Source organism: Staurois parvus, unplaced genomic scaffold, assembly GCF_062004578.1.
Source record: "Staurois parvus isolate SC_StPar_1 unplaced genomic scaffold, SC_StPar_1.0 ptg000500l, whole genome shotgun sequence".
Taxonomy (NCBI): domain Eukaryota; kingdom Metazoa; phylum Chordata; class Amphibia; order Anura; family Ranidae; genus Staurois; species Staurois parvus.
The window spans coordinates 1,004,937-1,028,353 of NW_028318296.1; the positions used below are offsets into that span (position 1 = coordinate 1,004,937).

General features: G+C 43.4%; 1 protein-coding gene across 1 annotated transcript in view; it reads left to right on the forward strand.

Moving 5' to 3' along the window:
- Positions 1–844: 844 nt before the first annotated feature.
- LOC149452044 (major histocompatibility complex class I-related protein 1-like) overlaps positions 845–23,417 on the forward strand; it is a gene marked incomplete at its 3' end in the record, with an annotated part of 93,511 nt that continues 70,938 nt past the window's right edge. Inside the window, exons 1-2 of the mRNA XM_089689851.1 lie at positions 845–942; positions 18,896–18,985. Coding sequence (XP_089545977.1) covers positions 18,967–18,985 — 19 coding nt within the window. The remainder of the gene's footprint in view (positions 943–18,895; positions 18,986–23,417) is intronic.

A 23,417-nucleotide genomic window follows, 5' to 3' on the forward strand; every position in this document is an offset into this window, starting at 1 on the left:
TGGCCGTCAGAACTTCAGGATTGATCAATATTCAGATCTATACCATAGTTTGTGAACTCTATAACTTTCCTACAAACTAAATAATACATCCTAATTTGGGTTATTTTCACCAAAGACATGTAGCAGAATACATCTCAGGCCTAAATTTATGAAGAACAATTATTTATTTGCAAACGTTTATAACAGAAACAAAGAAAAACGTGGTTTTTTTTCAACATTTTCAGCATTTTTTTGTTAATTTAGCAAAAAATAAAAACCCCAGCGGTGATTAAATACCACCAAAAGAAAGCTCTAGGTGTGTGAAGAAAATGATAAAATTTTAGTTTGGGTACAGTGTTGTATGACCGCGCAATTGTCATTCAAAGTGTGAGAGCGCTGAAACCTGAAAAATGGCCTGGGCAGGAAGGGGGCAAAAGTGCCCGGTATGACCCAGAAGCGGTTAAAGCAACAAGTGCATTTTTCACCACTACTTTTCCTTTTTATTGACTTTTCAAATTAAAAAAAAAAAACCAAACAAAATAATGTAGAGGTTGGATAAATGCTTTCATGCAAATTAACACTTTTCAATGTTTAAATAATACTTTTTGTATAGCGATATATTCAGTACGTAGATAAGACAAATGGACAGCTAAGAAAACAGGGACAGAGGAACTTAGTTCTGAAACAGAGACAGTCCCTCCAAATGAAGAACAATTGGGAGTTATACATGTGTTTGTATTCAGTTTTTATAAAACATCCCTCAAAACAAGGTGATTGAACATTACAATTCCATTAATAAATTATTCAACAGTCTACAAAAGAACAAATGCAACTGACTAGCATTGACGGTTAGCGAGCCATTTTATCTATTCCTAGGGAGGAGGAGGGAGGTGGTGACGTGTTGCCTGCTTTCAGTTTGTTCACCAAAAGGCAGGCAGATCTGAGCTGTGGCTGATATAAAAGGTAACATGGATATTTACTTTGTATTTCAGTGTATTGGCGTCCTCTCTGTGTAATTCTGTGTGCTGGGGAAAAGGAATGTCTTCCTGGGTCTGACTGAACTCTCTTTTGTTCTCTTTCCTGCTCTGCTCTCTCCTTTCCAGTCCACCATTACCCTCTCTTCTGTTCACCACTATTCTCTCCCTGTCCACCATTACCCTCTCTCCAAACTCCACCCTGCCATTTTCTATCTCCTGAAAGTTCAGCGTCCCCCCCCCCTCCATTATTTTTTGTCTCTCCAAATTCCAGTCTCTTTCTCCCAGTTTTCCTGTGTCTCCGTAGTCCAGCCCCCACCTCCATGTTTCTGTCTTTCCAAAGTCCAACCTTCTTTTTCTATTTCCCCATAGCCCAGCCTGTTATTTTTATGTCTCCCCAAATTGAAGTCCCCCTCAACCCCATTTTTCTATCTCTCCAATTTTGAGCCCATGAGTACTGAATGAACATTGGATAGTTAGTACAGCAGCTCCTCCTGAGATGTCAGGCTTTTTTCCTTCAGTCTGCTGGGTTGAAGGAATAAAAACAACTCGTAGTGTCTGCCAGGCTTAACTTGCATCTCTCCCTGTTACAGCTGCCACCAGGGGCGGACTGACCATTTGGGAACTCGGGCACTGCCCGAGGGCTCGGGGTCAGTAGGGGGTACCATGAGATGCCCCTGGTACCTTTTTCATAGGCTTTTTTGGGTGTGGGTGTGGGTGAGGATACAGGGGCCCCATCATCCCCTATTGCCCGGCAGCCCCATGAGTTGTCAGTCTGCCCCTGGATGCCACTCGTCCTTGCCTTTCATAGGCACTAAGTGCTCGGTCATACCAGTGTGATTTCAGGTGCGATTTGCAAATTGAAATCGCACCTAAAATCACATCAGTATTAGTGTCAGTATCTTAACGTTTGATTTGCTGCAGCGCAATTTCTATAGTAGTTCTTGCTTTACTTTTTCTGCAGTTTTATTGTGATGTCACATAGGATACAATGGAAAACGCACTGCAAATTGCAAGAAATCATTGAAAAACTTCACAAGTTGCAGTAAAGTCTTCAGAAATCGCATCTGATTTCTCGCTGAAATTGCACACAAATCGCACGGTTTTAAATCGCAGAGTTGTGACCGGTGACTAATGCAGGACATAAATGGGTCAAATTCCGAACTAATTTTCTTTAGAAAATCAAAAATTTAGTGCGTTTTGTAATCTGATGGCGCCACTATTGATTTCGAAATTCGACCAACCAAGCCTTCAATTTCACATGTTGCTACAGAAAATAATTTTTCGAGGCCACGAATTTTCTTTTCTTTCCAGGTCACAGCTCACGCTTGTTTCTTTTTTGATTACATTTCTCGCACGATTCTCCCATCATTGATTAGAAATTTGTTTGTTTTTCAAAAAATTTCCAACATACCCGATCACTCAAATTCGATGGTCGTACGAAAATCGTCCATTTCTGTGGCCCACTAATGGTGTCAATTTCGAAAATTCTTTGAAAAGATTTTCGAAAGAAAATTCTTTCGGAATTCAACCTGTGTAACCCACAATAAGGCTCCATGCACACTGGGCATTTTAATAATGCTGGTAGTGGCATGCAATGCTGAAAAATGTGCGTTTTTAATGTGACTTTACACAGCTAATGTTACCAGTGTTATTAAAACGCCCCCGTGTGCGTGGAGCCTAAAACCTGGAAGCAATGAAAAGTTGCGGCTTCTAAAGCGAGCAAGCGAGAGAGATATAATTTCCCCCATTACAATTCATCAGTAATACCTCATCTGGAATATGCAGTTCAGTTTTGGGCAGCAATTCACAAAAAGAACATTGGGGAACTGGAGAAAGTACAGAGAAGGGCAACTAAACTGATAAGAGGCATGGAGGAGATCAGCTATGAGGAAAGATTAGAGGAACTGAATTTATTCTCTCTTGAGAAGAGGAGATTAAGGGGGGATATGATCTCCATGTATAATACATAAGGGGGGATATGATCTCCATGTATAATACATAAGGGGGGATATGATCACCATGTATAATACATAAGGGGGGATATGATCTCCATGTATAATACATAAGGGGGGATATGATCTCCATGTATAATACATAAGGGGGGATATGATCTCCATGTATAATACATAAGGGGGGATATGATCTCCATGTATAATACATAAGGGGGGATAAGATCTCCATGTATAATACATAAGGGGGATATGATCAGCATGTATAATACATAAGGGGGGATATGATCACCACGTATAATACATAAGGGGGGATATGATCACCACGTATAATACATAAGGGGGGATATGATCTCCACGTATAATACATAAGGGGGATATGATCTCCACGTATAATACATAAGGGGGGATATGATCTCCACGTATAATACATAAGGGGGGATATGATCACCACGTATAATACATAAGGGGGGATATGATCTCCATGTATAATACATAAGGGGGGATATGATCTCCATGTATAATACATAAGGGGGGGATATGATCTCCATGTATAATACATAAGGGGGGATATGATCACCATGTATAATACATAAGGGGGATATGATCACCATGTATAATACATAAGGGGGGATATGATCTCCATGTATAATACATAAGGGGGGATATGATCACCATGTATGATACATAAGGGGGATATGATCAGCATGTATAATACATAAGGGGGATATGATCAGCATGTATAATACATAAGGGGGGATATGATCAGCATGTATAATACATAAGGGGGATATGATCAGCATGTATAATACATAAGGGGGATATGATCAGCATGTATAATACATAAGGGGGGATATGATCAGCATGTATAATACATAAGGGGAACATGATCAGCATGTATAATACATAAGGGGGATATGATCTCCATGTATAATACATAAGGGGGGGATATGATCTCCATGTATAATACATAAGGGGGGATATGATCACCATGTATAATACATAAGGGGGGATATGATCTCCATGTATAATACATAAGGAGGGATATGATCACCATGTATAATACATAAGGGGGGATATGATCACCATGTATAATACATAAGGGGGGATATGATCTCCATGTATAATACATAAGGGGGGATATGATCTCCATGTATAATACATAAGGGGGGATATGATCTCCATGTATAATACATAAGGGGGGATATGATCTCCATGTATAATACATAAGGGGGGATATGATCTCCATGTATAATACATAAGGGGGATGTGATCTCCATGTATAATACATAAGGGGGGGATATGATCTCCATGTATAATACATAAGGGGGGATATGATCTCCATGTATAAATACATAAGGGGGGATATGATCTCCATGTATAATACATAAGGGGGGGTATGATCTCCATGTATAATACATAAGGAGGGGGATATGATCTCCATGTATAATACATAAGGGGGGGTATGATCTCCATGTATAATACATAAGGAGGGGGATATGATCTCCATGTATAATACATAAGGGGGGATATGATCTCCATGTATAATACATAAGGGGGGATATGATCTCCATGTATAATACATAAGGGGGGATATGATCTCCATGTATAATACATCAGTGGTTCATATAGTGAACTCGGTGTAGAGTTATTCACCCTGAGGTCATCACAGAGGACAAGGGGGCACTCTTTACATCTGGAGGAAAATAAACTTAATCTTCAAACACGGAAAGGTCTCTTCACAGTGAGAGCTGTGAGAATGTGGAATAGACTCCCTCAAGAGTTGGCTCTGGCCAGCTCAGTGGATTGCTGTAGGAAAGTCCTGGATTGTTTCTTGGATACACAGAATATAACTGGATATAACATTTATAGGTAAAGTTGATCCAGGGAATATCCGATTGCCTCTCGGGGGATCAGGAAGGAATTTTTCCCCCTGTAGGAGCAAATTGGATCATGCTTTGCTGGGTTTTTTGCCTCCCTCTGGATCAACTGTGGGTGTAGGAATATAACTATTTTTTTTTTATGGTTGAACTGAGTGGACTTTTGTCTTTTTTCAGCCAGACTAACTATGTAATTAGCTGTTTTTGGAAGATGGTATTCAACCCAAGCTCCAGCTTTATTATTATTATTATTATTCACGATTTATATAGCGCCAACAGTTTGCACAGCGCTTTACAATATAATGGAAGACAATACAGCAAAGATACAGGTTAATACAAGAGGGACAGGAGGACCCAGCTCCTTGGAGCTTACAATCTAAGCTTTCTAGCTATATGCAAAAAAAAATCATCTTTGAAATAAAAAACACTAGCATGTGAAAAAAACATGACCCCAGCCACCTGGTTTCCTGTTTTTAATAGCAGACATACTAAGATTCTGTAACAGAAATGCTCTAGTGGTTGGAAAGCTGTGTGCCCTCTATGCTGTGCTCACTTTGGGGTCTATTTTTTAAAAAAAATGCTGTAATTGTCCCAGTATTTGCATAGCTGTCACAAATAATCCCTGTAATGTGTCCTGTTTCCTATAATCATCAGCTCCATCTAGTGGCTATATTGTGGAATTTTCCTGAAAAATTAAATTAGGTAAATACCGCATTATGGCCACTAGATGGAGCCAACGATCATAGGAAATAAACATATTTGACACATTACAGGGATTAGGGTTGCACAGACACACACAAGATCACACAGGAGTGGTACAGGGATCCTCATTCAATTTCTGATAGGAATTGCACTACATTCCTGCTCAAATTGCATGCAATTCTTTGCAGTGTGATTTGAACCTATTCATTCTGTATGAGCTCAAATCATACGGCAAAGGTATTAATTTCAGGTATCGGGAGCATTTCCACTAGTACTCGTGCAAACACTCGGTATCGGCACCGACATCGATACTGGTATTGATGCAACCCATCAGGGATTATTCATGATGACTGTGTATACGTTCTATACTGTGAATGCTGTGTTTGACTAGTGCAATGCCTATGAAATGTGTTGATCTTGGACCCTTTGTTTATTGGGTTATTTTTACAATAAAGCATTGTTGTCCAAATGCCAAGGGCATGAGAGGTGACTGATGTGTCATTTCTCTAGGTCAAAGGAACAAAGTCACAAGATGTTCTGCTGAGAGCAAGATAAAAACTTGTTTATGGAATGAAACGTGTTTATGACATCTAGTAATGTCACATTAGGAGATAAAAACCTGTTTAACCCCTCGCCTACCAGGCACTTATACCACTTTCCTGCCCAGGCCAATTTTCAGCTTTCAGCGCTGTCACACTTTGAATGACAATTGCGCGGTCATGCAACACTGTACCCATATGAATTTTTTAGCATTTTGAGACAAATAGAGCTTTCTTTTGGTGGTATTTAATCACCTCTGGGTTTATTATTTTTTCTTAGTTTCTGTTATAAAATTTTGTAAATAAGTGATTTTTCTCCTTCACTGATGTGCGCTAATGAGGCTACAGTGATGGGCACTGATAGACGGCACTGATGGGCACTGATAGGTAGCACTGATGGGCACTGATAGGCGGCACTGATGGGCACTGATGAGTATTGACAGGCATCACTGATGGGCACTGTAAGGCAGCACTCATATATGGCACTGATAGGTGGCACTGACTGGCACTGATAGGTGGCACTGAAAGGCAGCTCAGATAGGCACTGATATGTGGCATTGATGTGCACTGGTAGGCACTGATATGTGGCATTGATGAGGCACTGATGGGCACTGACAGCTGGCATTGATGGCCACTGACAGGTGGCACTGCTGGGGCTACACTGATCATCAGGGCACACTGAGTAATGTCCCCTCTGAGTAATGCCGATTACTGGCTCTCCTCTCCTCATGAGATGTCAGCGTAACAGCTCATGAGGAGAGAAATGCCGAAAACCGGCATTTCCTAATTTACATGCGATCAGCTGTGATTGGTCACAGCTGATCACATGACAGAGCTGACGTCTTCTGCTCTTTCCGTTGATCGGTGATCCGCTGTATCCCAGGGACACAGCGCACCGCCGATCACCGTGCTGCGCGCACCCGGGGGCGCACACATGCGGTTAGAGTGGGAGGACGTCATATCCCAGAACAAGAGAACCGCCTTGCGTCCGGCATTTCCTTATATAGCGGGCCGGAGGCGGTTAACGACATCTAAGTTAGAAAGAAAGTCTGGGGGAGATGAAAAGAGGTTTTGGGGTAGATAAGAAGCAAAATTGTGACTTTTCAGATAACAAATATGGTGGTTGAACGTGACTCTGTTATCATTGCGGAACCCTTCTGCTAGCCCCTCCCGTGGTGGGTGTGGCGCCGCCCACTATTAGACAGCTTAGAAAATGGGTTTATAAGGCTGAGGTCCGGGCGAGACCAATAGAAGCCCCCCCTTAGTGGCCAGAGGATGCTCTGGTGCTGGGATTTTTACCAAGGCTATATGGGCTCATCGACTGGTCGCACCTACGGCTTCTCCGTGACCACCTTTGCAGTTGGATTCTGTTATTTCTTGGAGTGCCGGGTGAATGCTATGATGTGCCAGGGCAGGTGTTCATTGGGTAGACGGTCTTTCACATGCATAGAATATGTAATGGTTTAAATGCTGATTAAAAGGTACCTGCATGACTACATGTTGATTGCGTGTATAGGACTTGTTTTTAGTTATTGCACCCAGCATTTTTATTACAACTAGGGTATTGGATTATAACTTTTTTTTTTTTCTTCTATGGTTGAACTGGATGGACTTTTGTCTTTTTTCAGCCAGACTAACTATGTAACTATGTATGCTGGAAGCTACTGTATGTACATTCTGTAGTACGTGTACTCTGTGCTGGGTATGTGTGTACTCTGTGCTGGGTATGCTGTGTATTGTGAATGCTGTGTATGTTCTGTGTGCTGTATGCTGCATACATCTGTACTGTGTGCTGTGTATATTCTGTGTTATATATGATATAAATAGGTATGCCGCTTGCTGTATTTGCTCTATACTGTGTTCATTGTGCATGCATTGTGTTTTGTACAGTGTGTGCTCATTTCTCCCAACTTTAGAGCCTGAAAAAGAGGGACACCTCAGTGTGCAGTTATGCATGTGATGTGGCAAACAGTGGTCATGGCTTAATTTCATAAAATATAGTTAAAGTGGACCCTCACCCTAAACCTACTCATCTTGCCCTGCCTCCTCCTCCTTCCCCACATTCATTGGATTCTGCATGTGTGCAGATGTGACACAGGGCCTGTGCATGCGTGGGTTTCCCTGTACATCTGTGCATGTGCAGCTTTCCCCGAGTATTAAGTGTTGTTCTGGGAAGATGTCCTCAGGGTAGTGCAGCAGTTCAATCTGCAATCTATGTGTCCCTCAGGCACAGCAAACCACAGATCAGAAAAAAGGGCCAATGTCATTGACCAATCACAGTAACAGTGTTAAAAATAGGCTGTCATACATTATCCCTTGTTTACTACTGTGATCTCGGTAATTGGTCACAGCAATAACATGGTACAGGGCCAATTAAATTGACCCTGCACCGTGTGATTCCTGTGACCAATCACAGTGATCACAGTAGTAAACAAAGTCTGCATGAATGCAGATGAATGGTGCATTGCACAGTTCTTGCATACACAGTGGTCATGACTGTGTAAGCAATCATAATGTAAAAAACCTGATCACCCTCCAGGGCAATACAGTTTCACTATGATGACAGTGCACTGCTCTGGTGACAGCATTTTAAAAAAAATTATTAAAAAATTGTAAAAAAAAATGGAAAATTGAATGACAGATACAGTAATTTTCCTTTGCTGACCAGCTCCATGCCAGCACAGCTGGGTAAGGGCCCCGCGCCCCCATGCTTCCAGGACCTAACTCATAAATTGGAGCACACCTGCAGCCTTGGCATTCTGTCACTAGTCCTACCAAGCTGGGAGGGGATTGTGCTGACACGGAGCTCGTCAGGAAAAGAAAATTACTGTAAGTATCTGTCATTCCATTTTCCATTTTCCTGATAGCTCCATGTCGGCACAGCTGGGAACTAACTAGACACACAGGGGAGGGATAATGCCACACACTCCTCAATTCTGGCTAAAAGCAGAAGCCAGAATGCCTCTGCCAAACTCAACTGTTATTAGGATGGCTTCTATACAGTAATGAGCCATGAATGTATAGATTGACCCAACATTTTAAAGCTTGATCCACAGCTGATGGGCTAACTTCTTGAGTACTCCAACAGGGGTGTAGGAAGGACAACTTTTCATGTGATATGGACTCTGAAGGCCACTTAGGCACGATCTTGAGCATCTGCATGAGTACCACCCTATTCGGAATGAATGTAAGAAAGAGTTCTTTAACTCCAGGACCACTAATATGAACACTCTTCTGGTTGATGTAATTGCCACCACGAAAGCATATTTCAGCATGAGGTACCACAGGGGGCCACTTTGATTGAAGGCATCTGATGCAAACAAGTCCAACACCAGTAGGAGATCCCACTTCAAAAACAACAATCCCTTAGGTAGGTTTCAACCAAGTTGCAGCTTGAAGGACAGTATAATTGAGTGTTGGTTGCCCACTGTATGCCGGTGAACGCAGAGATATCTGAAATTTGGGCCCATAGCGTTACTTATGCATAAACATAAATCAAGCCCCTGCCTACAGAAACGTCAGAAAGTGACAGACTTGTGAAGAGCCCAGTGTAAAACCTTGATCAGCAGCAATCCTGAGAATTTCTGTCATATTCTACTTAAGATACTGTTAGTACTGTTCTTCTTTGCTTTCATAAGAGTATTCACAACCTTTACAGAGCACCCGAGATCTATTAGCCTCTGCCTCTCAAGACCCAAGCCATGAGCTTGAGCCTGTCAGGTGTTGGATGAATGGGACCCTGGAATAGAATTTAAGCAACTTGGTGTTGACTGGGGATGTGAACAGGAATTACCAAGCCCGTTGGTTCTCGAAAGACTTACAGCAGTCTGGACCATTCATTGTCATCGAGGATTGTCCTGGACAAGTTGTTTTCCTAAATATTCTTCTGACCGGGCACATACAGTCAGATCCATAAATATTGGGACATCGACACAATTCTAACATTTTTGGCTCTATACACCACCACAATGGATTTGAAATGAAACAAACAAGATGTGCTTTAACTGCAGACTGTCAGCTTTAATTTGAGGGTATTTTCATCCATATCAGGTGAACGGTGTAGGAATTACAACAGTTTGCATATGTGCCTCCCACTTGTTAAGGGACCAAAAGTAATGGGACAATTGGCTTCTCAGCTGTTCCATGGCCAGGTGTGTGTTATTCCCTCATTATCCCAATTACAATGAGCAGATAAAAGGTCCAGAGTTAATTTCAAGTGTGCTATTTGCATTTGGAATCTGTTGCTGTCAACTCTCAACATGAGATCCAAAGAGCTGTCACTATCAGTGAAGCAATCCATCATTAGGCTGAAAAAACAAAACAAACCCATCAGAGAGATATCAAAAACATTAGGCGTGGCCAAAACAACTGTTTGGAACATCCTTAAGGAACGCACCGGTGAGCTCAGCAACAGCAAAAGACCCGGAAGACCACGGAAAACAACTGTGGTGCATGACCGAAGAATTCTTTCCCTGGTGAAGAAAACACCCTTCACAACAGTTGGCCAGATCAAGAACACTCTCCAGGAGGTAGGTGTATGTGTGTCAAAGTCACCAATCAAGAGAAGACTTCACCAGAGTGAATACAGAGGGTTCACCACAAGATGTAAACCATTGGTGAGCCTCAAAAACAGGAAGGCCAGATTAGAGTTTGCCAAACGACATCTAAAAAAGCCTTCACAGTTCTGGAACAACATCCTATGGACAGATGAGACCAAGATCAACTTGTACCAGAGTGATGGGAAGAGAAGAGTATGGAGAAGGAAAGGAACTGCTCATGATCCTAAGCATACCACCTCATCAGTGAAGCATGGTGGTGGTAGTGTCATGGCGTGGGCATGTATGGCTGCCAATGGAACTGGTTCTCTTGTATTTATTTATGATGTGACTGCTGACAAAAGCAGCTGGATGAATTCTGAAGTGTTTCGGGCAATATTATCTGCTCATATTCAGCCAAATGCTTCACAACTCATTGGACGCTTCACAGTGCAGATGGACAATGACCCAAAGCAGACTGCAAAAGCAACCAAAGAGTTTTTTAAGGGAAAGAAGTGGAATGTTATGCAATGGCCAAGTCAATCACCTGACCTGAATCCGATTGAGCATGCATTTCACTTGCTGAAGACAAAACTGAAGGGGAAATGCCCCAAGAACAAGCAGGAACTGAAGACAGTTGCAGTAGAGGCCTGGCAGAGCATCACCAGGGATGAAACCCAGCGTCTGGTGATGTTCTATGCGTTCCAGACTTCAGGCTGTAATTGACTGCAAAGGATTTGCAACCAAGTATTAAAAAGTGAAAGTTTGATTTATGATTATTATTCTGTCCCATTACTTTTGGTTCCTTAACAAGTGGGAGGCATATATGCAAACTGTTGTAATTCCTACACCGTTCACCTGATTTGGATGTAAATACCCTCAAATTAAAGCTGACAGTCTGCAGTTAAAGCACATCTTGTTCGTTTCATTTCAAATCCATTGTGGTGTATAGAGCCAAAAATGTTAGAATTGTGTCAATGTCCCAATATTTATGGACCTGACTGTAGGAGGCCAATGCCTCGCATCTGTGGCTAATGGTGTATTTAGATTTTGTGCTGGGCAGCACCAAAATTTTGCGCCACCCCCTTCCCCAAGTGAGAGAGTGTGTTCAATAAGTGTGTGTATGTATATATGATTCTCTCTCCCCCCCCTCTCTCTCTCCCTCTTTCTATTCTCTCTCTCTTTCTCTCCCCCCTCTCTCTCTTCCATGTTTCCCTCTCTCTCTCCTCTCCTCTCCCTCCCCCCACCCCCCTCTCTCTCCCTCTCCTCCCTCTCTCTCTTCCCTGTTTCCATCTTCTCTCTCTCTCCTCTCCCTCCCTCTCTTCCCTCTCTCCCCTCCCTCTTCCCTCTCTCTCCCCCTCTCCCTCTTCCCCGTGTCCATCTTCTCTCTCTCTCCTCTCTCTCTCTCTTTCTCCCCCCTCTCTTCCATGTTTCCCTCTCTCTCTCCCCTTCCCCCTCTCTCTCTTCTCCCTCTCTCCCCCTCCCCCTTCCCCCCCTCTCTCTCCCTCTCCCCCTCTCTCTCTTCCCTGTTTCCATCTTCTCTCTCTCTCCTCTCCCTCTCACTCTTCCCTCTCTCCCCTCCCTCTTCCCCCTCTCTCCCCCTCTCCCTCTCTTCCCTGTGTCCATCTTCTCTCTCTCTCTCTCTCCTCTCTCTCTCTCTTTCTTTCCCCTCTCTTCCATGTTTCCCTCTCTCTCTCCTCTTCTCCCTCTCCCCCTCCCCCCCCCTCTCTCCCTCTCCTCCCTCTCTCTCTTCCCTGTTTCTATCTTCTCTCCCTCTCTCCTCTCCCTTGCTCTCTCTTTCTTCCCTCTCTCTTTCTTCTCTCCCCTCCTCTCTTCCCCCCCCCTCTCTCATTCTTCCCCCTCTCTCTCCCTGCTCTCTTTCTCTTCCACCTCTCTCTTCCCTCTCCCTCCCTCTCTCTCCTCTCCACCTCCCCCCTCTCCCTCTTTCTTCCCTCTCTCTTCTTTCTCACCCCCCCTCTCTTCCATCTCTCTCTCTCTCTCTCTCTCTATTCCACCTCTCTCTCTTTCTCCCCCCTCTCTCCCCTCTCCCTCCCCCCTCTCTCTCCCCTCTCTTTCCCCCCTCTCTCCCCCCTCTCTCTTTTCTCCCTCTCTCTCCCTTCCTTCTCTCTCTCTTTTCTATCTCTCCCCTCTCTCTCCTCTCTCCCTTTTCCCTCCCCCTCTCTCTCTTACCTCTCTTCCCTCGCTTCTTTCACCTCTCACTCACCCCTCTCTCTCTCTTCCCTCTCTCTCTCTTCCTACTCCCCTCTCTCTCCCCTCTTCCCTCTCTTTTCTCTCTCTCAGATCGTGTGGAACTGCGCGCACACACACATACACATACACATACACACACATACACATACACATACACATACACACACATACACATACACATACACATACACACACACACACACACTATGATTACTTCCCCCCACCTCCTCCAAGGGTTGCTGTTCTCCAGGCAGCAGGAAATGTGGGCAGGGGGTGGTAATCATACTGTGTGTGTATAGTCCCATACGATCTATCCTTGATGCATGGAGGGAGAGCCCGGAGATCACAACACATTATTATTATACAGGATTTATATAGCGCCAACGGTTCACACCTCCTCAGCCACTTCTCTCCCTGCTCCAGGCTGTCTCCTGGTCCCAGCTCTGAGTGCGGGCGGGGGAAGGAGCTCAGCGGAGAGCGGCTACTCAGGAACACCAGGGCACCCCCTCCATCCGCCCAGGCCTGTCTCTCCCTTCAGCAGCAGAAAGCCGGAGGGAGGGAGAGGGGGAGAAACCTCAAACCGACTTTCAGCTGCTGGAGGGAGAGATACACAGTGCATCCTTCTGCAACTGCTCTCGCGCACCACACCGATCCTCCTGCTGTCCGGGCCACCTACAGGAGTACCAGTGGCATTACCTCTGATGGCGGCCCTTCAGGGCTCTGTCCGCTGCTGCTCACCAGGTTCCTTCTCCTGGTGGGGTAGTGCCGCACCCCTGAAAATTGTTGCCCTAGGCAAATGCCTTGTTTGCCTTGCGGTAGACACGCCCCTGCCTGTGGCCCATCAGGTGCAGCAAATGGGAGTAGTTATGTCCCAGAGCTGGCAAGAAGCCATATTGCTATCCCCTGGGCGAGCAGCACGCAGGCACCACCCCGCCCACTGGTGTGGCGTGATGTCGTCACTTGTCAGAAACCCTCCTACAAGTGTGGGTCCAATGGGGGGAGGAGAAACATGACAGACGCAGCTGAAGCAGTCAAAGGGATGCTCGGTACGTCCTCAGAGCCCCTCATCAATCAGACCAAAAGGGATAGGCAGACACCCACAGAAACTTCGGCATCAGCTTGCGCGTGGTGGGTGCCACCAGTAGAGACCCGGGGCAAGGGGGCCCCTAGTGGTGAATAAGAATATGATCACACTGGTAACAACAAGCACAGATCATAAGGAGACGAGCCAAAAACAACATGTATGCCAACCATGAGTATACATAACAATACTGCTGTTGAAGTTGCATGCAAAAATAATGGCAGCTGGAAAAACATGATAGGAAATAGGACAAAAAGCAGGAAAAAGGGGGTGGAAATACACAATATAGATGTTAGTGTGTCAGACAATGGACATGATATAATGGTATAACAATACAACCCCTCACAGGAATTGTACAAGCAAAGGCAAAATAACACAACACCCCAAACACATAAGACAAACATTGCATGAACTATTAAAAACCAAAATTTTGGTTACAAGTGGTTACAAAAAGTGAAAGGAAGATCACAAGTATACACCAAATGTCTGATGAAAGTTCTCCTCATTATTTACACTTTACATACACATTCACACACATTATAGTCTAAGGCCTTGTTCGTACTGGCAGCTGGGGGGAGCGGTAAAAACAGCTGGTTGAGCTTTGGTTTTAAAGCTCCTCATCCACCAACCAAGTCTAAACAACAGCTGGAGGAGGCATCCACCATGCCTTGAGTGTGGTGGCTGCTGCAAATTTTAACAGACGGCATCGCCTGTGCTGTGCAGATGATCAGTTTTATTGACCAACACCCCGGTCATACTGGATGCAAATTGGCCTTCGATTGCAAATCGCAAGGCAAGTTGCACCCTATTGTCCGCAATTAGAGCGGTCATATCGGTGCGGTTCCGACTTGGTTGGAACCGCACTGATTTCTAAAGTGGTACATGCACTACTTTTGGTCCGATTTACTTAGACATCTGTTGATGTGGAATAGACTCCCTCAAGAGTTGGTTCTGGACAGCTCAGTGGATTGCTTTAAAAAAGTCCTGGATTCTTTTTTGGATACACAGAATATAACTGGATACTAATATTTATGGGTAAAGTTGATCCAGGGAATATCTGATTGCCTCTCGGGGAATCAGGAAGGAATTTTTTCCCCTGCAGGAGCAAATTGGATCATGCTTTGCTGGCTTTTTTTGCCTTCCTCTGGATCAACTGTGGTTGACTTGGATGGACTTTTGTCTTTTTTCAGCCAGACTAACTATATAATCTGTGTCAGATGTCTTGCAAATCGCACCTGAAATTGGCATGTCACCTGACTTTGAAATTGTGCGACTTCGCTGTAAATTTCATGATTTGAAAGTTGGGTTTGATGTGACTGAGATGTAAGGCCCTGGTGTCCAACCTGCGGCCCAAGAGCCGAACATGGCCCTTTGGTACATGAAGTGTGGCCCTTGGACCTCAGCATTTTGTAGTGGTAAAATTGATTATGGTAATAACATTGATCTCTACTAACCTCATGTAACGTTCCCAGGTTCACATTGTCTTCTGCAGCCATCTCCAACTTAACCACTTCCCATCTGGCCCATGTATATAAACGGCCGGACAGGAGCAGTGCAGGGGCGGGTTGCTGTTCATAAATGGCCCCTGCATTTTCAAGTGTGCGCGCTCCCTGGGAGTGCACGGCACCGCGATCCGGTGCCCGCTGTGGCCTCTGGACACAGCGGAACACCGATTGCTGTATGGGACCTCTGTGTGAGGTTCCAATCATGTGATCACTGATTGGCCAATCAGTGATCACATGAATAGTAGGAAGCAAGATGTCACTTCTGACATCATTGCTTACTACTAGTGAAATCTGTGAATGATCACAGAGATCACATGGTACATGGCTATTCACAACAGCCTTGAACCATGTGACAAGCTGTGACCAATCACAGTTCACACAGTATTTCTCAAAGGCTGCAAGAATGCAGCTAGAGAGAAGGAGAAATTATTGTTTTTACAGCCTTTATGGGTGTAAAAGCAATCAGTGTAAAAAAAAAAAGAAGTCATCATCCCCCACAAGTAGTACAGTGTCACTATGGTGACACTGTACTGCTAGGGTGACAGTATGTAAAAAAAACCCCATAAATATTAATATAAAAAAAGTTAAAACATTTTTGAAAAATTATAATTTTTGGTTATAAACTTATTTGGGTTATTTATTATTGTACTAAAAAGATAACCGAATACATTTTGGCCAAGATTTATGAAGAAATATTATTTATTTGCAAAATGTTTTAAGAAAAACACATTTTTTCAAAATTTTTGGACTTTTTCATTTATATAGTAAAAAAATAAAAATCCCAGTGGTGAATAAATACCACCAAAAGTTTTATCTGTCTCAATAAAATGCTAAAACATTCATATAGGTACAGTGTTGCATGACCGCGCAATTGTCATTCAAAGTGTGATAGCACTGAAAATTGGCCTGGAGAGGAAGGGGGTGAAAGTGTCTGGACTTGAAGTGTTTAAAATGTACCTTGCCCGCTCCCTGGCCCTCACTTCCTCTATTAGGTCTGCAGTCTGACAGTCCTCTCAAGCATTACATATATTGAACATTATGTGCTGACCTTCTGGTGATGTCAGGGGCCACATTTGAGGTCCCATTTCAATAAAAGTTGACAAGCACTGGACTAAGGTGTCCTTATCTAAGCTGCATTAACCTGCTTCAAGCTTTTTTTGTATTCCTATTGACTTGTATGGGGAAAGAAGCAGTCTTGACCCTAATGCAGGCCATAGATGGGTCGAAATTCGGCCGATTTTTCTTTTAAAAAAACGAAAAATCGGTCGTTCAAGTGGCCGACGTTACCACCAATGGTAAAAAAAATCGGCCGATTTTCATCCCGTCTACAGCCTGCAAAAAGTGTCCCTGCAGAGAGCTCTGCTATTTCTTTGACAGTTCCTTGACATTTACAGAGGTTGCAACAATGTATCTATTTGTATCCATTTAGGATACAGATGTTTTTATTCGGAAACAAATAGATACAATGTTGCAACCGCTGTAAATGTCAAAGAACTGTCAAAGAAATAGCGGAGCTCTCTGCAGAGACACTTTTTGCCGGACTGGAATTCCTCTTATTTTCATCCTTCTTCTTCTCCTTCTTCATCATCATCCTCTTCTTCTTCTTCTTCATCATCATCCTCTTCTTCTTCTTCTTCTACTTCATCATCATCATCCTCTTCTTCTTCTTCTACTTCTTCATCATCATCCTCTTCTTCTACTTCTTCATCATCATCCTCTTCTTCTACTTCTTCATCATCATCCTCCTCTTCTTCTTTTTCATCATCATCATCCTCCTCTTCTTCTTCTTCTTCGTCATCATCATCCTCTTCTTCTTCGTCATCATCATCCTCTTCATCATCATCATCCTCTTCTTCTTTTTCTTCATCATCATCACCCTCTTCTTCTTCTTCATCATCACCCTCTTCTTCTTTTTCTTCATCATCATCATCATCATCCTCTTCTTCATCATCATCCTCCTCTTCTTCTTTTTCATCATCATCATCATCATCATCATCATCATCATCATCATCCTCTTCTTCTTCGTCATCATCATCCTCTTCTTCTTCTTCTTCTTCTTCTTCGTCATCATCATCCTCTTCTTCTTCTACTTCTTCATCATCATCATCCTCTTCTTCTTCTTCATCATCATCATCCTCTTCTTCTTCTTCTTCATCCTCTTCTTCTTCCTCTTCTTCTTTTCTTCTTTTTGTCTTCCTCTTGCAGGTCACTGCTCATGCGCAGATTTTTTATCGGTAAAAAATCGGCCGATTAGCCCATTATTGCCGCGAAAATCGGCCGATCGGTAAAAAATCGGCCGATTTTTTTCCAACTTTCCCGATCAAAAAAAACAGCCAAAATACCGAAAAACGGCCAAACAAATAGCCCACTAATGATCCGAAAATCGGCCGATTTTATTTTCGGCCAAAAAATCGGCCGATTTTCGACCCATCTATGGCCTGCATAAGAGCTAGCTGCTGTGTGAAACACAAAGATGCAAGTTTATATCTCAGACACAAATGGTTTGATTTACTCCAGAGCTTAGTAAATGAGGGAGAGCTCTGCTGACTTCCGTCATCCGATCATGTGCAAGTAAAATGCTGTTTTGTTCGTTTTTTTTTTCATTTTCAAGTGAAGCTTTACCTCATTTACTAAGCTCTGGAGCAAATGCACTTGCAAAGTGCACAGTCTATTTTCCATTAGGAAATCAACCACAATACCTTTTGGAACATTTATTTGTTTCCCCCAAATCTGCACCCAATAGCAAAAAGCAGACACAAAGAAATCATTGCTGTTGTGTTTTCTATTCAAATGCATGCAGCTGGTTTGGATAGAAAACACATCAATTGGCAATATTATATATTATATTATACAGTATTTATATAGCGTGAAAAGGTTTGCTCAGTGCTGTACATTATAGTGGGGGACAGAACATGAGACAATACAGTAACAATACAATACATGAGGGGTTCGAGGGCCCTGCTCTTTTGAGCTTACAATCTAGGAGGGAGGGGATGGTGGTACAGGAGGAAGTGGCTGTGGGGGATGGAGTGGTAGGAGGAGTGGAGGAGAACGGCTGTTAGGTGAGGTGGGGTAGGGTTCCCTGAAGAGATGGGTTTTCAAGGTGCGCCTAAAGGTGAGGAGAGTAGGTGACAGTCTGATGGATTGGGGTAGTGATTTCCAGAATATGGGGGAAGTCCTGGTGAAGTCCTGCAGTCGGGCGTGGGAGGTGGAGACCAGAGAGCTAGAAAGTAGGAGGTCTTGTGAGGATCGCATTTGAATGGCCTCCATTTGACTTGCTTTGCCTCCAGTTCAAATACAGCTCAACAGGATGTGTGGCATCTGAAGAAACAAGGCAATACATAGCAGGTATGTGTGATTGTACTGCTCACTTGGAGTCAGTAGGATTTTGCTGACCTGGGTTCGCCATATATTCCAAGTGCACCTAAAATCCAGGAAAACATTGTCTGTCGGGATGAGCCTTAAACTTTTTTTTGCTGACTTTCATATTAATAAATAGAAAATACTGTTACTGAAGTGTTTAATGTTGCTTTACAGCTGTTCTAGGAGGGGACCTTCACATAGCGACAGGACAAGTACTGCAGAAAATCTGTGTCACAGCATAAAGCATGGCAACTATGTTTGATGGTAAGTCGTGAATATTGGCAAAGACATTTTTTGGAGCCCAGGAACTGATCTAGGGGTCCCTCTTTGTTTATTTCAGGTACTTATATAGCGCCATCAATTTACGCAGCACTTTACATATATATTGTACATTCACATCAGTCCCTAACCCTCAAGGGGTGTACAATCTAAGGTCCCTAACTCACATTCATACATACACATACTAGGGACAATTTAGACAGGAGCCAATTCACCTACCAGCATGTCTTTGGAGTTTGGGATGAAACCGGAGGAAACCCATGCAAACTCCATGCAGGAGGCGCCATGGTTGGGAATCGAACCCATGACCATGACAATTACTGCAAGGCAAAAGTGCTAACCACTAAGCCACTGTGCCACCCCATCTTTTTGCATTTGTGAATACTTGCAGAACAAAGCTTTAAGACTTGTTCAAATTATTTCCAGTGAAGTGCATTTTTCTGCAATAGATAAATGCAGGTCACCACTAGGACAAATAGAAAACAATTTTTTTCTATCTGCCCCGATCACTCCACAATGCTGGTGTAATGTAAAAAAAAAAAAAGCAAAAAAAAAAAAAAGCAAGCATTGTGATGACAATGAAACATACATCACACATCCCTGCTGGAGCCAGTACTGCTAGCTTGCACAGTAAAATGCTGCAGCGGCAGGTATTCTGTTCCCCTCCCTTTCTTCAAAGTAGCTGTATCAAATATCAGAGCCCTGTAGTTGTCAAAAATTATTTTAACCACTTGAGCTCCTGAGGATTTACCCCCCTTAATGACCGGGCCTCTTTTTGCTACTCGGCGCTGCACTAATTCAACTGATAATTGCGCGGTCATGCAATGCTGCACCCAAACGAAATTTACGTCCTTTTTTTCACACAAATAGAGCTTTCTTTCGTTGGTATTTGATCACCTGTGCGCTTTTTATTTTTCACGCTATAAACAAAAAAAGGCCTAGAATTTTGAAGAAAAACAATATTTTTTACTTTCAGCTATAACAAATATATAGTAAACTCAAAGTTGGTCATAAATTTAGGCCAAAATGTATTCTGCTCCATGTTTTTGGTAAAAAAAATCCCAATGAGTGTATATTGATTGCTTTGTGTGGAAGTTATAGCGTCTACAAACTATGGTATAAATACTGCAATTTACGCCATTTTTCTGCTATACAGCGCTGCGCTAGTTTAACGGACAATTGCGTGGTCATGCAATACGGTATATAAATGAAATTTACGTCCTTTTTTCCCCACAAATTGAGCTTTCTTTCGGTGGTATTTGATCGCCTGTGCGGTTTTTATTTTTTGCGCTATAAAAAAAAAGGCTGACAATTTTTTGAGGAAAAAAAAACAATATTTTGGACTTTTTGCTATAAAACATGTCCAGTAAAAAAAAAATGCAAAAATCAAATTTAGTCATAAATTTCTGCCAAAATGCATTCTGCAACATGTCTTTGCTAAAAAAAAATCCCAATACGTGTAAATTAATTGGTTTACGTGAAAGTTATAGCGTTTAAAAATGGCGGGAAAGATACTGGAATTTTAAATTTTTATTTATACTAATAATGGCGCCGATCAACGACATATGGCGGCAATCAGCGACATATGGCGGTGACCAGCGACTTATGGCAGGACTGCAGCGGACATTTTGACACTGGGGGGGAACTGACTTGGGGTCACTGACATCCCCGGTGACACCAATACAGTGATCAGTGAAAAAAAACCACTGAAACTGTACTAATGTCACTGGGGAGGAAGGGGTTAACATTTTTAGAATTTGCTGTGTAAGGGGAGTGCTTTACTAGGGGGCGGGGGTGTGTACTGGAGGGGGGGGGAGGGAGGGGGGAGCTGATGAGGGAGAGAAACTCTGCAGCTTCTCACAAGCTGTCAGAGAACTGACACAGAGCAGGGCTGTGTGTAAACAATGCAGCCCTGCTCTGTGCAGCGATCACCGTCAATCGCGGGAAAACAGCCGGTAAAAACCGGCCGTGACCCGGCGGCTGACAACCGCTGCTGGCGCGCCCCCTACCTGTTTTGAAGGCAGCCATTTTAAAACGTGCTTTTGCCTACGAGTGCCGCCCTGCCGCCGTTTATATGCGGTGGCTGGGCGGCAAGTGGTTAAAGTGTAACTTCACCCAACAACAAAAATGTAATATACTTCATCTCAGCAGTCTTTAGATGTGGCGGTTGTGCTATGCAGGCCATACATGGGTCGAAATCCAAAAGAATTTTTGTTTGAAAATCACAACTAATAATTTTATTTCAAAATTCACACCATTAGTGGCCCGCAGCATTGGACGATTTTCGTGCAGCCATCAAATTTGATTGATCAAGCATGTTGGAAATTTTTTTGAAAAATGAACAAATTTCTAATCATTGATAGGAGAATCATGAGAGAAATATAATTTAAAAAAAAGAGCATGAGCTAGGACCTGGAAAGAATAAAGATTCCCAGCCATGAAAATTCTTTTCTGTAGCAACATGAGGTGAAAGTGAAGGCTTGGTTGGTAGAATTTTGAAGTCAATGGTGGCGCCATCGGATTACAAAAAGCACTAAATTTCTGATTTTCTAAAGAAAATGTATGGCCTGCATTAGTTTTTATTTTTCTAATTTTTTTTTTTACAACTTTGAGGGAGATCTCCTAAAACTGGTGCATTCAGAATCTGGTGCAGCAATGCATAGTAACTAATCAGCATCTTACTTAAGAACGTTCAAGTAATGCACGCCATACATAGGTTGATTCCACACAAATTTTCTTTGGAAAATCGTAACAAAGATTTTTCTTTTGAATTTTGCACCAGAGTGGGCCAGTTTTCGTGCGGCCATCAGAATTGAGTGATCGGTCATGCAAAAAATATAATTGAAAAAAAATTAGCTAGAAAGAAAAGAATATTCCTGGCCATGAAAATTATTTCCTATAACAACATGAGGTGAAATTGAAGGCTTGGTTGGTCGAATGTCGAAATCAACAGTGGCACCATCGGATTACAAAACACACAAAATGTTTGATTTTCTAAAGAGAATTTGTTCAGAATTCGACCCATGTGTGGCCTGCATAAGCGTTGACAATAAAACCTAGAAGGTGATTGGTTACTATGCAGAGCTGAACCAGATTCTGTGTACACCAGTTTTAGTAAATACCCCTTCTTTATGTCCTAGGGTAACAACACAGACTCACCATACTGTATCTATAGAGTGGCTGCTGCAAAGTTCCCTTTAGCTCAATATGTTCAGATACAGGTGTGGATCCATTTAAATCTTTTTACTACAAGCTTTGGGACTCCTAGACCCAGGGAACATAAGTTTCTCTGCTTCTCTCCCTCAGCAGCTCAGGGGGACGGCACCTGATGGGGCAGAGTTGGCTGAGTTTGTGATCTGCAGCCAGGTGTACAGTCCTCCACTGTTAGTCCCGACGTGCGGGCAGCTGGACAAGAGCCTAATAGCATGCAGATTCTACAGGACACCAAACCACAATGGGAAGCACTTCACCAATTGCTACCAGAGAATTGTGCTTCAAGTAGGGACAAGGGGACAAGTGCACCTCCAGCAGCCCACCCGGTGGTGTATTTAGGTGTTCCGCTGCCCTAGGCAACACAAAAATTGGACGCCCCCCACAATGTATGAGCATTATGTGTCAGCAAACCCCCCCTCGAAAAAAAAACAAATTGAGCACTAATCTGCATGTTTACCCCCTAATTGTAAATCCCCCCGCCTCCCAGTACAAATCTGCCCCCCTAATGAAATCCCGCCTCCCAGCACAAATCTTTGCCCCCCCCTCATCCCACCAGCTAAAATCCTAACTCTCCCCATATGCCCCAGCACAAATACCCCCCCCCCCCCCCAAAAAAAAAATTCCCCTCCTTGCACAAATCCTCTACCCCTCAAATCTCCCCTCCAAGCACAAACTCCAAATCCCCTGGCCAGTGGTATAGTTGGGTTTTGCTCTGCCCTAGCAACACGAAAATTGGACTCCCCGCGCGCACGGCGACAGCCTGATATTGACCAACAACCCCGTCCAAGGGAGTCTTTCACTAACACACATTCCCCCCCCTCCTGGTGAGAGAGAGAAAGGCACACACCTTCACAGCTCCAGACATCCCAAAGAACGAGAGTCGGGCTCTGCATACACCATCAAGCAGCCCGCAGTCTCTCTCGGTTCCCACCTGATCCCTTCTTCCAGGGGGCAGTGCTGCCCCCGTGAGAAATGCCGCCCTAGGCAAATGCCTTGTTTGCCTTGTGGTAAATACGTCCCTGCACCCACCTGTGGTACCAGCTCTATGACTCCTCCAGCTGCTCATCTGTTCTGCCAGTTCAGAGATCCCTCCAGCTGTTCTCCTGTACACCCAGACCTAATAGCTGTTTATGTACTGTTTAGTCAAGTAGTGGTCGTTCTCTTTTATCTATGGCTTCAGAGGCCACTGTACTGCCACTTGGTG